The sequence below is a fragment of the Salmo salar genome, chromosome 11, assembly GCF_965601325.2.
Source record: "Salmo salar chromosome 11, fSalSal1, whole genome shotgun sequence".
NCBI classification, from domain to species: Eukaryota; Metazoa; Chordata; class Actinopteri; order Salmoniformes; family Salmonidae; genus Salmo; species Salmo salar.
The window spans coordinates 6,722,667-6,740,269 of NC_138301.1; the positions used below are offsets into that span (position 1 = coordinate 6,722,667).

A 17,603-nucleotide genomic window follows, 5' to 3' on the forward strand; every position below is an offset into this window, starting at 1 on the left:
AGCCGTTTGGCAGGGGACAGCCTAGCTCTGCCTAGTTGCATCGGCTCAGGAAGAGATGAATTGGTAGACTTCAGAGACTCTCGGTGAAACTCGGTTAGTCTCGGGTTGTCTCGGAGGCGAGGTGGAAGCCTTGGGCGGGCGAGTGAAATCGAATCAATCTCCTCTCCTACCTTCGTGCAGGAACATGTCGAACAATGCTTCCTGGGTTCCAGGCACTCTCAGCCGACAATGTGTGAAAATCCACCGCGCAGGCCGCCACACTACGGGAGTCTTTACGTAGCTGGAGCAGCTTATGAGCACCCTCTTTCCCGGACAAAGGAGAATCAAACACCTTCCGAACTTCCTCCACAAACTCCTCCAGACTGAGGCAGATGGCGGACTGTTGTTCCCACGCCGCCGTAGCCCTGGCGGGCCCCCTCCCAGACATCAGCGTTAGGATGTAAGCTATCCTCATGCGGTCCAAGGGGAACGAAGAAGGCTGCAACTCGATAATGAGGGAGCACTTGTAGAGAAAAGCTCAGAAGATTCCGTAATCTCCAGCGTAGCGCTCCAGATGAGGTAAGCGGGGTTCTTGTGACAGTGGGTAGGCTGGGAGATAACGGGTCTGACCCTCTGCCCAGTGAGGAATCTGCGGAATTGCTCCAGCAATGTATCAAACGCATTCTGTCAGGGTATGGAGTCCCACCATAAGACATTGAAGTAACTCCTCATGTCTTCCGATGGTGGCTTCTTGCAGTTCGTACCACCACGTTTCAGCAGAAGACTCAGATGCAGACAGTGTCGAAGTAACAAAAGTTTACTACTGGAACAGGTGGCAGGCAAAATGACAGGTCATAGGCAGGCAGAGGTCAGTAATCCAGATTAGAGTCCATAAGGTACAGAACTGCAGGCAGTCTCGGGGTCAGGGCAGGCAGAGGTCAATAATCGGGAAAACTAGAAAACAGGAACTAAAAAAAGACAGGTGCAAGGGGAAAAAAGCTGCTAGGCTTGACGAACAAAATGAACTGGCAACAGACAAACAGAGAACACAGGTATAAATACACCGGGGATAATGGGGAAGATGGGCGACACCTGGAGTGGGTGGAGACAAGCACAAAGAAAGGTGAAACAGATCAGGGTGTGACAAGTGAAATAATATCTAACAAGTAATATCTAACAATACACACAATCTAAAGTAAAAGAATGGAATTAAGAATATATACATTTTTGGACGAGCAATGTCAGAACGGCATAGACTAAAATACAGTAGAATAGGACAGAACACAGTATATACATATGAGATGAGAAATGCAAAATATGTCAATATTATTAACCTCTCTAGGGGAGGTGGGACGAAATCGTCCCACACTATTCAACAGCCAGTGACAAATCAGAGCGCCAAATTTAAAACCACAAAATGTCATAATTCAAAGTTCTCAAACATAGGACTATTTTACAACATTTTATAGATACACTACTCCTGAACCGAACCACGTTGTCCGATTTCCAAAAGGCTTTACAGCGAAAGCAAAACATTAGATTATGTTAGGAGAGTAAATTGACACAAAAAACCACACAGCCATTTCCAAGCAACTAGCATGCATCACAAATACCCAAAACACAGCTAAATGCAGCACTAACCTTTGATGATCTTCATCAGATGACACTCCTAGGACATTATGTTAGACAATACATGCATTTTTTGTTCTATCAAGTTCATATTTATATCCAAAAACAGCATTTTACATTGGCACGTGATGTTCAGAAAATGTATTTCCCCCAAAAATGACGGTGATCAGCACAACAATTTACAAAAATACTCATTATAAACGTTGATAAAATATTAAACTGTTATTCAAAGAATTATTTATTAACATCTCCTGAATGCAACCGCATTGACAGATTTCAAAATAACTTTACTGGGAAAGCACACTTTGCAATAATCTGAGTACTGCGCTCAGAAAAAAAAACATCAGGCAATTACAGATACCCGCCATTTTGGAGTCATCTAAATACATAAATAGCATTAGAAATATTCACTTCCCTTTAATAATCTTCATCAGAAGACACTTCCAGGGATCCCAGGTCCACAATAAATGTTTTGTTCGATAAAGTTCATAATTTATGTCCAAATAACTCCATGTTGTTTGCGCGTTCAGTAAGCTACTCAAAATGTAGCTCAAAATGCGAGGAAAATGTCACGACGAAAAGTTTAAAAAAAGTTATATTTACGTTCGTTCAAACATGTCAAACGTTGTATAGCATCAATCTTTAGGGCCTTTATAACGTGAAACTTCAGTAATATTCCAACCGGACCATTGCTATGTCTTGAAAAACATTTTGGAACACAGGTCCCTTGTCACGTGAATGCGCGCAACTTCCCAGCCTTCTCGTTCGGTCTGTGTTTACCGCAAAAGCCTCAAACAACTTTCTAAAGACTGTTGACATCTAGTGGAAGCCTTAGGAAGATGAACCCTAACTCACTGTGTGTCAGAAAGGCAAGGACTTGCAAAAACTACAGGCACTAGATTTTCATTTCCTGGTTGTATTTTTCTCAGGTTTTTGCCTGCCATATGAGTTCTGTTATACTCATAGACATCAATCAAACAGTTTTGGAAATGTTAGAGTGTTTTCTATCCAAATCTACTAATAATTTGCAAATATTTGACTCTGGGCCCGAGTATTAGGACGTTTACTCTGGGCACGCTTTTCATCCAAAAGTGAAAATACTGCCTCCTAGCCCAGACAGGTTAAGGCAAAAACAAAGGGAGGGTGGTTGGTCGGGGTGGATGGGTGAGCGCATAATTTGAATGTCTAGCAACCCAAAGGCTGCAAGTTTGAATCTCATCATGGACAACTTCAGCATTTCAGCTAATTAACAACTTTGCAACTACTTAGTTACTACTTTTAAGATACTTTTAACTACTTAGCACTTTTGCTAACCCTTCCCCTAATCCTAACCATGACAATTTAAACTAACTCCTAACTTTAACCCTAACCTTAACCCCTAACCCATAGAGCTATATAACGTTAGCGTTAGCCACCTACCCACCTAGCTAACCTTAGCCAACCTTAGCCACAACAAATTGAAATTCGTAGCATATCATACATTTTGAAAATTCGTAACATATTGTACGAATTGGAATTTGTAACATATTGAAAGAATTGCAATTTGTAACATATCATACGAATTGTAATTAGTAAAATATCATACTAAATGGATGATGGACATCCACAAATTAATACATTCCATACGAAACGTAACATACATGTATCATACTATGCTGAACAAAAATTTGAACACAACATGTAAAGTATTCATGAGCTGAAATAAAAGAGGCCAGACATTTTCCAGATGCAGAAATAGCTTATTTCTCTCAAATTGTGTGCACAAATTTGCTTACATCCCTGTTAGTGAGCATTTATCTTTTGCCAAGATAATCAATCTACCTGACAGGTGTGGCATTTTAAGAAGTTGATTAAACAACTTGATCATTACAAAGGTGCACCTTGTGGTGGGGACAAATAAAGGCCACTCTAAAATTAGAAGTTTTGTCACACAACACAATGCCACAGAAGTTTTGAGGGAGCGTGCAATTGGCATGCTGACTGCAGGAGTGTCCGCCAGAGCTGTTGCCAGAGAATTGAATGTTAATTTCTCTACCATAAGCCGCCTCCAACGTTGTGTTAGAGAATTTGGCAGTACGTCCAACTGGCTTCACAACCGCAGACCAGGTGTAACCACGCCAGCCCAGGACCTCCACATCTGGCTTCTTCACCTGTGGGATTGTCTGCGATAAATCACCCGGACAGGAGTATTTCTGTCTGTAATAAAGCCCTTTTGTGGGGAAAAACTAATTTTGTTTGGCTGGATCTGGCTCCCAATTGGGTGGGCCTATGCCCTCCCAGGCTAATCCATGGCTGCACCCCTGCCCAGTCATGTGAAATCCATAGGTCAGGACCTAATGCATTTATTTCAATTGACTGATTTCCTTTTATGAACTGTAACTCAGTAAAATAATTGAAATTGTTGCATGTTGTGTTTATATTTTTGTTCATTATAATTGGAGTGTCTCGGATTTATATACAGAATAATACGAACTGCTCTGAGACCACGTTGGACCATCACAATGACTGACACACAGACAAACTGCCGCCCGCCCCTGCAAACACACACAAATACATAAACTAGTGCTGAGTGATTAACCAACATTTCTGCTATTTTTAGTTTTTTAAACAAATAATTGACCGAAGTTGGTTCAATTATTTGAATTTAATTTAATTATGTTTTTTTCTGTGACCTCAATGTGCAGTTTCTGTAGAGATAAATCAGATCAAGCTTGAACTGTGCCATGTAGTAGGGAGTAGTAGGACATTATTCTACATAGTTTAGTGCAGAAAATGTGGTAATTAACTACAATGACCATAATCCATTGCACAACCGCTTAAATTTGTCCGTGCTGTGCGGAGCAGACATGGAGACCGACCACCTGTGAACACTAGGGAGCAGAGAAGAGAGAACGCGCGATCGAGATGGATTGAAAGCAGTTGTTTCGAGAGCCTGAAAATACATGATCTAAATGATTTATAGTTGCTATTCAGAAGTCATAAAAGTATGCCTTATTTACTCAGACAGCAGCTCTTAAGAGATGAGATGATGACTTGGAATTAAATAATAAAGTGTCACCACCAGGGTCTAACTGGTGGTGACCACCACTGTCACCACCAGTTAGACCCATGCAGTTTCTTATTAGTCAATATCAGCCCTTCAATTTTTTATATTTCTATCTCTTCTCTCTCTCTCTCTCTCTCGTTCTCTCTCTGTCCCCCTCTTTCTCCCCCTTTTTCTTTCTCACCTTCCCCACAGGGTACCATTCAGGATGTCAAATTAATTTTTGCTCCAAACGGCTACATCACACAATGTCCCAACCTTAATCGCAGTAAGTATAGTAACTGTTATTACCCTTAGCTCTGAGCAGGTATTTATAAAAGTAAGAGTCCTACTCTAGGATCAGTTGAGCTTTTTAGATAGTAATGAATACAATTGTATGGACAGGGAAGACCTGATCTCTGTCATTTAAATTACATTTTCAAACCTCCCTCCCTCTCTCTCTTTCTCTCCCTCCCTCCTTTTTATTGTCAAACAAATGAAGATGCAGAGCTTGTGTTGTGCACTTGTGGCGATGCTACTGTCTCTGTCGCTGATCAATAAGGCATGCAATCATAGTCTGTCACTCTGCTCATCGATACTTGTGTGAACCAGTACTCGCGCCGCACCCGAGAAGCCAATACAGCTCTATTAGATACAGGACAACAAGCTGCTTAATATTATTATAGAAGTCAACTTTTCTTTCTTCAAACATGCATAAAACATTGTGTAAAAGACAAAAAAAAGAAAATTACCCACAATCCTCTAAAAAAAGAGCCACGTGGCAAGATAGGACGTGCAAGGAGATGAGTTCGATCACTCAATTTTCTATAGCTTTGGTTATCGTCTTATATTTTGAGCAACAATGTTTTAGTAAAATTTGTATAAATGTACCTCTTTTCTTTTTCTCTTCTTTTGCCTCCTCTCTACCTCCTTCCTATTCTCTTGTCCTTCACTCTTTTATCCCCTCTCCCACTCCTGTCTTTCTTTGTCCATCCTTTTCTCCTGTTGAGCCTGTCCGACATGCAGTGATTTCTTGAGCCTGGTGCAAGGCATCATGGACCTTCAGGAGTTGCTGGCCAAGATGACCTTGAAGGTGAGAGTGACCACCCATTCAAAAAAATTGCATTTTGAACTTTAACCTCAAACAAGTGATGTGGTGTGATGCTTTATGTCCCAAAGTTCTACATGAGAGACCTTAGTCTGGGAACATGAACACGCTCACCCATGCGCCCACACGCGGAAACACACACACACCCACGTGCATACACACACACACAGACACACACACATACACACACAAAGCCTTGAATCAAAGCCCTCTCTTCCTTCTCCAAAGGGCAGGTAGGTATGATCAGAGGTCATTCAACAGACACACACACACACACACACACACACACACACACACACACACACACACACACACACACACACACACACACACACACACACACACACACACACACACACACACACACACACACACACACACACACAGAGGGTAGGTATGATCGGAGGTCACATTGGTGTCATTAAATGGCAGCCGTCTCGGCCCTGTGGGAAACTAACAGGGGCTGAACATGATGTTCCTCTCAGCACGACACTCAAGCATGTGCGGTGTGTGTGTGTGTGTGTGTGTGTGTGTGTGTGTGTGTGTGTGTGTGTGTGTGTGTGTGTGTGTGTGTGTGTGTGTGTGTGTGTGTGTGTGTGTGTGTGTGTGTGTGTGTGTGTGTGTGAAGCAAGGACAGCCCACCAGCCAGACCTAGGCTTGGAGTCATCCCACTGTAAATAACTACCTCCTCCTTCATTATAATAGACCCAAAGCTCTCACTTTGTCAATATCCCAATTGGCACCCAACTCCCTATTTTGACTAGGGCCCATAGGGTTCTGGTCAAAAGTACTGCACTATATAGGGAATACGGTGGCTTTTGGGGCACAACCTGTCTGACTTCCCTGCTTACACAGCAACGCAGCGTGTAGAAATGGCACTTTCCTACCCTCGTGGCTGTGAACGAGGGAGGGTGGGATAGAGGGATGAAAGGGAAGAGGGTGTTGGAGGTGGTGGATGAATAATTGCTAACCTCTTGGTGCCCGACTAGCTGTATAATATGCAGTGTCAGGGAGAGTGAGCTGAGAATAGAAGTTCCATGCATGAATTAGCAGTGGCTGTGTGTGTGTGTGTGTGTGTGTGTGTGTGTGTGTGTGTGTGTGTGTGTGTGTGTGTGTGTGTGAGAGAGATAGAAGGGGTTGCAAATGAGCTTAGTCAGAGCCTATATGCATGTTTTGTGCTGTTGATGACATGAAATGGATGACACACACACTTTTCGACAATCTTGTAGCATGTCATATCTTGGCTTGAGTATACTGCAAGTGTAGTCTATTTTATTACGTCTTCAATATATTTTCCCTGAGTACGAAGTCATGCACGTATGCTACTCATGCACGCACGCACACGCACACACACACACACACACACACACACACACACACACACACACCACACACTTCCTGTCCCGTAAAACAGGAAGATCAGAATTTGAAAAACGTAATGTTAGATACTTCCTCACCCTGGAGTCCCCTCAGTCTATGGAGGAACTATCTAACATCAAGATGCAAAATACTGAACTTGGACTCTAAGCATCACCATATTATTTTGAAATGTATCCAAAGCTCATGGCTCAAATTTGACAAAAATGACAATTAATTGTGTGATTGATGTAGGCTTACCTTGGCATGACATTATTGATAGCCGTGTGATTCTATCTCGGAGACGGAGGAGAGACATGGAGACAAAGCTGGCTTAGCTAGCCTGGAGCCTCAAATGGAGGATGCTAACAAACATTTACAACACTGCAGGAGCTGTGATTATTTTGCTTTATTCCGGGACAATGTGGACTGCCCAAACTTTCAATGTAGCAACTCTTTGCTTGCAAAGGACTACAGGGATGAATTGGCTACTCTTAGCAAACAAGTAGTGAACCTACATAAGCTACTGGGGAATCCACATCCTCCTACTTTCTCTTCTACCCCAGTAGACGGATGCCCGCTCTGACCTGGTGGAAGTGTCACTGCCATGTCGGCTCTCCACAGCCGACTGGCCGGTACTCTGCAGGGATCCCTCCTTGAAGGGGTCTCCCCCTTCCCTGGAGAATGGAGCTAGAAGGATGCTCTTGAATGACTTGGTGGATGTTCCGGTTCTCAATCCAACCAACCAGCCATGGAGATATGGAAGTCGAACAGCGTCCTCTGGCATTGGGGGCCTCCCAGACCAGACACAGACCAGAAACAGCTTCGCTTTCTTCCCTGGAGGCTTCAGATTCGAGATCGGATCCGGAGGTACCTGCGATCCTCAGAGCTCCCACCCTCATCTGACCATGAGGATGTCTGAGGCTCCTGCCCATTCATCATCCACGATGGATACTACAAATGGCTTGGGTCCATCGGGCCCCACCGCCCTTTGGTCCTGAAGGGGTTTGCGAAAACACTCGAGGCAAAAGAATGGCCGGACCTCCTCAGCCATTGCACCAGCTGTCGTCATCGGCTGTTCTATGGTTAGAAACATCATTGTTCCCTCGGCAAAAACCATGTACTATCCTGGAGCACGAGTACAGGACATTTCAAGGCTGTTTCCGACCGTTCTATAACAGATGCCGGGAACTGATGCTGTCGTCGTCAGTGTAGGGTCAAAAACATTAGGAGGGCTAGCTCGGAACTTCTGAAAATGTATTTTAAAGAACTGATTTTAGCACTGAAAGATTGCCAAAAATCTGTCAAATATTATTTACCATTGTTAGGCTGCGGGTGTGAAAGACTCAGCAGGATACTGGCATTTTACACCTGGCTAAGAGATTACTGTAGCTCAGTTGGATTCACTTTTAAAGATAACTTTGACACCTTCTGGAACAGAAGATGCTCTACAAGAATGACGGAGTCCATCCAAATAATTTTGGCCCCTGGACTCTATCCACGCATTTCAAGACTGCGTTGAGACAATGACATCAATGACCAAGACCAGCTCAGTTAATCCCTACCATTGTGTTGCTTAGTTGTCATAATGCCGCAGCAAATGTACATTATCCCTGCGTTGGTTGAGCTAACTCAGGCTAATGTGATTTGCATGAGGTTGTAAGTAACAACAAAATTTCCCAGGACAAAGACATATCGGATATTGGCAGAAAGCTTAACCTCTTGACGGTCGCCTAGGATAGGGGGCGCCACAGCGCATTTTGAAAAACATTCGTGCCCATTTTAAACGGCCTACTACTCAAACTCAGAAGCTAGGATATGCATATAATTAATACTTGTGGATAGAAAACACCCTAAAGTTTCTAAAACTGTTTGAATGGTGTCTGTGAGTATAACAGAATTCATATGGCAGTCAAAACCCCGAGACAGAACGAAACAGGAAGTGGAATTCTGAATTGCGAACTCAACTTCATCACGTTGCCTATTAATCACACCGTGAGCTATGGTTCATTGAGCACTTCCTATTGCTTCCACTAGATGTCCCCAGTCTTTACAAAGTGATTTGAGTCTCCTACTGTGAAAACTGACAGAATGACACGCTGTGGAACGTGGTCACACGGAGAGGGCCATCACCATTATGACGCCGGCGCCCCTGGTTACCCTCCCCTTTCGAAACGTTTTGAAACACAATGCAATCGTCCCCCTCGAATCTTATTGGAGCTCTAGTTGAAAAAGGCGCTATAGATTTATGTCATACAACGTTTGACATGTTTGAACGAACCTAAATAAGAAAAAAATGCATTTTGTTGAAAGAGTAGCCCCGCGCACGTCGGAACTTTTGGTGCAGCCTTCAGAACGTGCTAACAACAACAAGCTAATGGAACATAAAGGATGAACTTTTTCGAACGAAAATACATTTGTTGTGGACCTGGGATTCCTGGAAGTGCCTAAGGATGAAGATAATCAAAGGTAAGGGATTATTGACAATAGTATACAAGACTAGATTTGATATGCGATTGTTCCAAGATGGCTAGCCTATTGCTATTGCTAGCCTATTGTTCTGAGTATCGCATCCCCTTTTATCGCAAAGTGTGATTACCCAGTAAAGTTATTTTTAAATCTGGCATTACAGGTGCTTTCAAGAGATATTCATCTATAAATCTTAGAATGACAATATTACATTTAAAAAATGTTTTCGAATAGTAATTTAGTAAATTGTAGCGCTGTTTCATCGGATGCATTTGAGGGAAAATAGTTAGTCAACGTTACGCACCGATGTAAAATGCTGTTTTTATATATAAATATGAACTTTATCGAACAAAAGAATGCATGTATTGTGTAACATGATGTCCTAGGTGTGTCATCTGATGAAGATTGTCAAAGGTTAGTGCTGCATTTAGCTGTTTTTTGGTTATTTGTGATGCATGTGGTTGGTCGGAAATGGCTATGTGGCTACTTTTACGATATACTCCTCTAACATAATCTAATGTTTTGCTTTTGCTGTAAAGCCTTTTTGAAATCGGACAACGTGGTTCGATTCAGGAGAGGTGTATCTATAAAACGATATAATAAAAAAAAAAAAATGGAAACATTTTTTTTATTAAATTTTGTTATGCTAATGGCGATAGGATTTTTCGCTGGATGTCCGTCCCGCATACGGGACGGAGGCCGCACAGGGGTTAAATGCTTGTTAATCTAACTGCACTGCCCAATTTACAGTAGCTATTACAGTGAAAGAATATCATGCTATTGTTTGAGGAGAGTGCACAGTTTTGAACCTGAAAAGTTAATAATAAACAAATTAGGCACATTTGGGCGGTCTTGATACAACATTTTGAACAGAAATGCATTGGTTCATTGGAACAGTTTAAAACATTGCACATGCGCTGCTGCCATCTAGTGGACAAAATCTAAATTGCACCTGGGTTGGAATAATACATTATGGCTTTGCTCTTGCATTTCAAAGATAATGTATTATATTTTACCAGATCTCATGTGTTATATTCTCCTACATTCCTTTCACATGTTCACAAACTTCAAAGTGTTTCCTTTCAAATGGTACCAAGAAATACATGTCCTTGCTTCAGGGCCTGAGCTACAGGCAGTTAGATTTGGGTATGTCATTTTAGGTGAAAATTGAAAAAAATGGGGCGGATCCTTTAATTTATGTACCCTTAACTGCTCTGAATGCCTCTGTTGATCCTACAGCTATTGTATGCAATAATCATGTGCTTATGAACCAGAGTTATACTGTTAGCACTGAGGAAGTGTGCCCTGGTAGGAAGTCCACCGTGTGCAGCTCACCCTGCACTATAAATTCAAACTTAAAATAATTTATAATGTCTATTTCTGATAAGCTACCCAGTAAAGCATCCCAAAAAGTGGTATAAATATCCCACATTAACATATGTAGCCTAAGAAACAAGGTTCACAAAATCAATAACGTAATAATCCAGGCTGTATCACATCCGGCCGAGATTGGGAGTTCCATAGAGTGGCACACAATTGGCCCAGCATCGTCCAGGTTTGGCTGGGGTAGGCCATCATTGTAAATAAGAATTTGTTCTAAACTGATGCTGCACTTGACACATTTATGAATTGCTTATTCCAGTTACTAATAAGCATGCACCCATGAAGAAAATGACTAAAAACTGTTCAGACCCCTTGGAGTGATGAGGAATTAAAAAATTATATGGTTGAGAGAGATGAGGCAAAAGGAATGTCAAATCATTCTGGCTGCACAACCGTACTGCAAATTGAGAGATCATGTGACTAAACTTAATAAAAAGAAGAAGAAACTATTCTATGAAACAAAGATACATGATATAAAGAATGATAGTAAAAAGCTTTGGAGCTCCTTAAAGGAAATTTTAGGCAAAAAGGCAAACTCATCTCCAATCACTCATTGAATCAGATGACTCATTCATCATACAACCCACTGATATTGCCAACTACTTTAATGATTTTTTCATTGGCAAGATTAGAAAACTTAAGCATGACATGCCAGCAACAAACGCTGACACTACACAACCCAAGTATAACTTACCAAATTATAAAAGACAAGCAATGTAATTTTGATTTCAGTAAAGTGAGTGTGGAAGAGGTGAAACAATTATTGTTGTCTATCAACAATGAAAAGCCACCGGGGTCTGACATCTTGGATGGAAAATGACTGAGGATAATAGCAGATGATATTGCCACTCCTATTTGCCATATCTTCAATCTAAGCTTACCAGAAAGTGTGTGCCGTCAGGCCTGGAGGGAAGCAAAAGTAATTCCACTACCCAAGAACAGTAAAGCCCCCTTTACTGGCTCAAATAGCTGACCAAACAGCCTGTTACCAACCCTTAGTACATTTAAAAATGACTAGATACATTTGACTAGATACAATCCTATTTTACTGTAAACAAAATAGACAACACACTTCCAGCACCCTAATAGGGAAAGACTTTCAACAAGCACAGCACTTACACAAATGATTATTGGCTGAGAGAAACTGATAATAAAAAGATTGTGGGGGCCGTTCTGTTAGACTTCAGCGCGTTTTTTTGTTGTTGGTCTGCTGCTGAAAAAATTTATGTGTCATGAATTTACACCTGTGCTATACTGTGAATAAAGAGTTACATGTTTAACAGAAAGCAGAGAGTGTTCTTTAATGGAAGCCAACAACATATTCAAGGTAGAATCAATATTTCCCCAAGGGTAGCTGTCAAGGCCCCTTGCTTTGTTCAATCTTTACTAATGACATGCCACTGGATTTGACCAAAATCTATGTGTCTATGTGTGTCTATGTATGCGGATGACTCAACACTATACATTAATGACTGCAACACTTTATAAAGAGCTGCAGTTAGTTTCAGAATGGGGGCAAGGAATTAGTTAGTCCTAAATATTTCCAAAACTAAAATCATTGTACTTGGGAAACCCTAAAACCATAAACCTCAACTAAGTCTTGTAATGAATAATGTGGAAATGTAGCAAGTGACTTAACTGCTTGGAGTGACCCTGGATTGTAAACTGTCAAGGTCAAAACATGAAGTAGCTAAGATGGGAAGAAGTCTGTCCATAATAAAGCACTGCTATGCCTTCTTAAGAACACTATCAACATGGCAGGTCCTATAGGCCCTAGTTTTGCTGCACCTGGACTACTGTCTAGTTGTGTGGTCAGGTGACACTAACAGGGACTTAGGAAAATTACAATTGGCTCAGAACAGGGCAGCACGGCTAGCCTATATGTGTACATGGAGAGCTAACGTTAATAATATCTATGTCAATCTCTCATGGCTCAAAGTGGAAGAGAGATTGACATCATCAATACTTGGTTTTGTAAGAAATGTTGACAAGCTGAATGTACCAAGCTGTCTGTTTAAACTACTAGCACACAGCTCAGACACCCATGCATACCCCAAAATACATGCGGACTGTACTACATACAGCCATGACTACATGGGACTCTATTCCACATCAGGTAACTGATACAAGTAGTATAATCAGATTTTTTAAAAACAGATAAAAATACACCTTATGGAACAACGGGGACTGTGAAAAAACACACACACAGGTACAGACACGCATACGCACAGACACGGTAGCACACACACTCTACAGACACGTGCAATGTAATATTGTTGTATTGTGGTATATGGTGTAATAATGTTATATGATGTGCTGTTTTAGATTTTGTTTAATGTGTAATGTAAGTGCCTTGATGTGTTTGGGAACCAGGAGGAGTAGCTGCTGCATTGGCCGCATCTAATGGGCATCCCTAATAAATAAATACAAAAGATGTGCTTCTGTCCCAAATGATACCATATTCCATTTTTAGTTCACTACTTTGACCAGGGCCCATTTTTGGGACTCAGCCTAAATCATTGGAGCACATTCTTTCATAAGCACTGTGTGTGTGTTAGTTTATTAGTTTGTTAGTTAGTTAGTACGTTAGTTAGTTATATGCTGAGGGTACACTCCAAAAAATGCTGGCCCTGGGGAAATATTGGACAGAGCACACAGTGGGTTATTTTAACCAAACCAGTTGGTTTGCGTGAATAACCCAACATATTTGGTTGTTTGTATTACCCAAAAATTGGTTAATTTAACTATCAGCTGGATTTGTATTCACTTTCATGCTAGGTTCCCCTAGCAGCTGTGTCTTTTTTAAGGTATTCCATAGGTTATTTTCAGGAGGCATGACCTATTATGGGCGTGGCTTTCAGATAGTTATTTTTGGCCACCCGTGAGAGAAAATGTGTGTTACGTTTGTACACTGCAAATGAATATTTCCCTTCAATATTTTTGCACATTACATCTTTTAATATAAAATTAATAACATTCATATTTACATAATGTAACAAAATGGTAGCTATCCCAACATTGGGATATGCAAAAGCTCTTAAAGACCTCATACACATGTAAGCCTCATTAAAGTTACAAAAGTGTTATATCTCAACAAACCAGAATGAATAACCCAGCATCAACAACCCAACCTTACTATTTTTAAAGAAAACAACCCAACTAAGTGACATAATGGCTGCAACCCAGAAATTGGGTCATCCAAACATCCCAGAATTTTGTAGAGTGTAGAATGAAGGTAGGACAACTAGAAATGAATAATGGATTTAATTCTGAAACACTGGGGGCTAAACACACACCAATGTCCATTTCTATGTGTAGCCATTTGCTTTTGCATTTTTTGTCCTCTTTGCTATAGTGATGCAATATTGAAATGGATGATGATGTGTATGTATCTCTTTGTGTGTGCTTGTGTGTGTCTCCAGCTGAACTACGCAGAGTCCAGGCTGACCCAGCTGGAGGGCTGCCGCTGTGACAGGACGTGCAGTGCCAACGGTGTGGACTACAGAGACAAAGACCTGTGGGTGGAGCCAGAGAACTGCAGGAACTGCATCTGTATGGTGGGTATCCCACCCCATCACACAGATACAATTACTTTTTATCTTTCTCCTCAAAAAAGTCAATACTTTCACCTCACACTAGTCAATTTGTGTCTTTTTGGGATATTCAAGTCAGTTCAATTCACAAGATAAAAAACATAAAATAATGATAATGAGGGGCAATAAACAATAAATAACAATATAAAACATAGAATGGCGCCGGCGAGGATGGATGCCATTTGACGGGCTCCGTTTTACAGGCTAATAACCAACTGTGCTATTTGGTTTGTTATTTCGTAATGTTTGTAACTCATTTTCTACATGATGTTGCTGCTACTATCTCTTATGACCAAAAAGAGCTTCTGGATATCAGAACAGTGATTATTCACCTCAAACTGGACAATAATAATTTATTTAATGAGTCCGACGCAAAGGATATAGAGCTGGCTGGCTTCTCAGTGCATCGACAGAACAGAGCAGCTACGCCTGGCAAGACGAGGGGCGGGGGTGTGTGTCTATTTGTCAATAACTGCTGGTGTGCGATGTCTAATATTGAAGAAGTCGCGCGGTATTGCTCGCCTGAGGTAGAATAACGCATGATAAGCTGTAGACCACACTATCTACCTAGAGAGTTATCATCTATATTATTCGTAGCCGTCTATTTACCACCACAAACCGAAGCTGGAACTAAGGCCGCTCTCAACGAGCTGAATAAGGCCATAAGCAAACAAGTAAATGCTCATCCAGAAGCGGCGCTCCTAGTGGTCGGGGACTTTAACCTGTATGGGATAGGGGGCAGTATTTTCACGGCCGGATAAAAAAACGTACCTGATTTCATCTGGTTATTACTGCTGCCCAGAAACTAGAATATGCATATAATTAGTAGATTTGGATAGAAAACACCCTACAGTTTCTAAAACTGTTTGAATGGTGTCTGTGAGTATAACAGAACTCATATGGCAGGCCAGAACCTGAGAAGATTCTATATGGGAAGTGCCCTGTCTGACCATTTCTTGTCCTTCTATAGCCTCTTTATCGAAAATACAGCATCTCTGCTGTAACGTGACATTTTCTAAGACTTTAATTGGCTCTAGGAAGGCGCCAGAACGTGGATTGATAGCTCTGCATTCTCTGGGCGAAAAACAGCAGGGGTTTTGGAGAGTGGTCCTTCTGAGAACAATGGCACTGGTGCGCGCGTGCATGTGATGACTCCATGTTTTTCTTTCAGTGTTTGAATGGATACAACGTCTCCCGGTTGGAATATTATCGCTATTTTACGAGAAAAATTGCATAAAAATTGATTTCAAACAGCGTTTGACATGCTTCGAAGTATGGTAATGGAATATTTGTCGTCACTTCATTATTGTGTGCACCTGCGCGTGCATGTGAGGCGAGACATTTTTCAAAAATGGTTTTCAAGACACAGGAGAGGTCGGGTTGAAATATTACTGATATTTCACGTTAAAAGTGGCCCTAAAGATTGATGCTAAACAACGTTTGACATGTTTGAACGAACGTAAATAGATTTTTTTTTTACTTTTCGTCGTGACCTTCCCCCCCCTACATTTTGAGGAGCCTACCAAACGCCTAACAACATGGAACAATTTGGAGTTATTTGGACATAAATTAGGAACTTTGTCAAAAGAAACCACATTTGTTGTGGACCTGGGATACCTGGAAGTGCCTTCTGATTAAGATAATCAAAGGTAAGGGATTATTAACAATAGTATTATTGATATTAGATGGTGCTAACCTGTATATCCTAGCCTATTGTTCTTAGCATGTTCTTAGCATAGGACCCCGTTTACTGCAAAGTGTGATTTCCCAGTAAAGTTATTTTGAAATCTGGCAATGCGGTAGCATTTACGAGATGTTAATCTATAATTCTTTGAATGACAATATTATAATTTACCAATGTTTTCGAATAGTAATTTTGTAAATTGAAACGCCGGAAGCATTTGAGGGAGAAAAAAATTCTGCCACTGTAAAATGCTGTTTTTGGATATAAATGTGAACTTGATGGAACAAAAATGCATGTATTGTATAACATAATGTACTAGGAGTGTCATCTGATGAAGATTGTCAAAGGTTAGTGCATAATTTTTGCTGGTTTTCTGCTTTTGGTGACGCCTGTCCTTGAATTGAAAATGGATGTTTGTACTTTTTTGGCTATGTACTGTCCTAACATAGTCTAACTTTATGCTTTCGCCGTAAAGCCTCTTTGAAAATCGAACAATGTGGTTAGATTAAGGAAATGTTTATCTTTTAAATGGTGTAAAATAGTTGATTGTTTGAGAAATTGAAATGATTAGATCTTTGATGTTTTGAATTTCCCGCCTTGCTAGCAATCCCAACTGGGGGATTAAGGCTACCCCCTAGCTTCAACAGGGTAACTATGGATTATTTGGAACCAAAACAACATTGGTTGTTGAAGTAGAAGTCCTGGGAGTGCATTCTGACGAAGAACAGCAAAGGTAATCCAATTTTTCTTATAGTAAATCTGAGTTTGGTGAGTGCCAAACTTGGTGGGTGTCAAAATAGCTAGCCGTGATGGCCGGGTTATCTACTTAGAATATTGCAAAATGTGCTTTCACCGAAAAGCTATTTTAAAATCGGACACCGCGATTGCATAAAGGAGTTCTGTATCTATAATTCTTAAAATAATTGTTTTGTTTTTTGTCAACGTTTATCGTGAGTAATTTAGGAAATTCACCGGAAGTTTTCGGTGGGTATGCTAGTTCTGAACAAAACATGCTAATGTAAAAAGCTGGTTTTTGATATAAATATGAACTTGATTGAACAAAACATGCATGTATTGTATAACATTATGTCCTAGGAGTGTCATCTGATGAAGATCATCAAAGGTTAGTGCTGCATTTAGCTGTGGTTTTGGTTTTTGTGACATATATACTAGCTTGAAAAATGGGTGTGTGATTATTTCTGGCTGGGTACTCTCCTGACATAATCTAATGTTTTGCTTTCACTGTAAAGCCTTTTTGAAATCGGACAAGGTGGTTAGATAAAGGAGAGTCTTCTCTTTCAAATGGTGTAAAATAGTCATATGTTTGAAATTATAGCATTTTAAGGTTTTTTGTATTTCGCGGCAGGCGCCACCACTGGA

General features: G+C 40.9%; 1 protein-coding gene across 1 annotated transcript in view; it reads left to right on the plus strand.

Moving 5' to 3' along the window:
• Positions 1 to 17,603, plus strand: part of LOC106561902 (protein kinase C-binding protein NELL1) — a 527,033-nt gene that overhangs the window by 245,458 nt on the left and 263,972 nt on the right. The window contains exons 6-8 of the mRNA XM_014126233.2: positions 4,847 to 4,919; positions 5,641 to 5,723; positions 14,369 to 14,503. Of these exons, the coding sequence (XP_013981708.1) occupies positions 4,847 to 4,919; positions 5,641 to 5,723; positions 14,369 to 14,503 (291 nt within the window). The remainder of the gene's footprint in view (positions 1 to 4,846; positions 4,920 to 5,640; positions 5,724 to 14,368; positions 14,504 to 17,603) is intronic.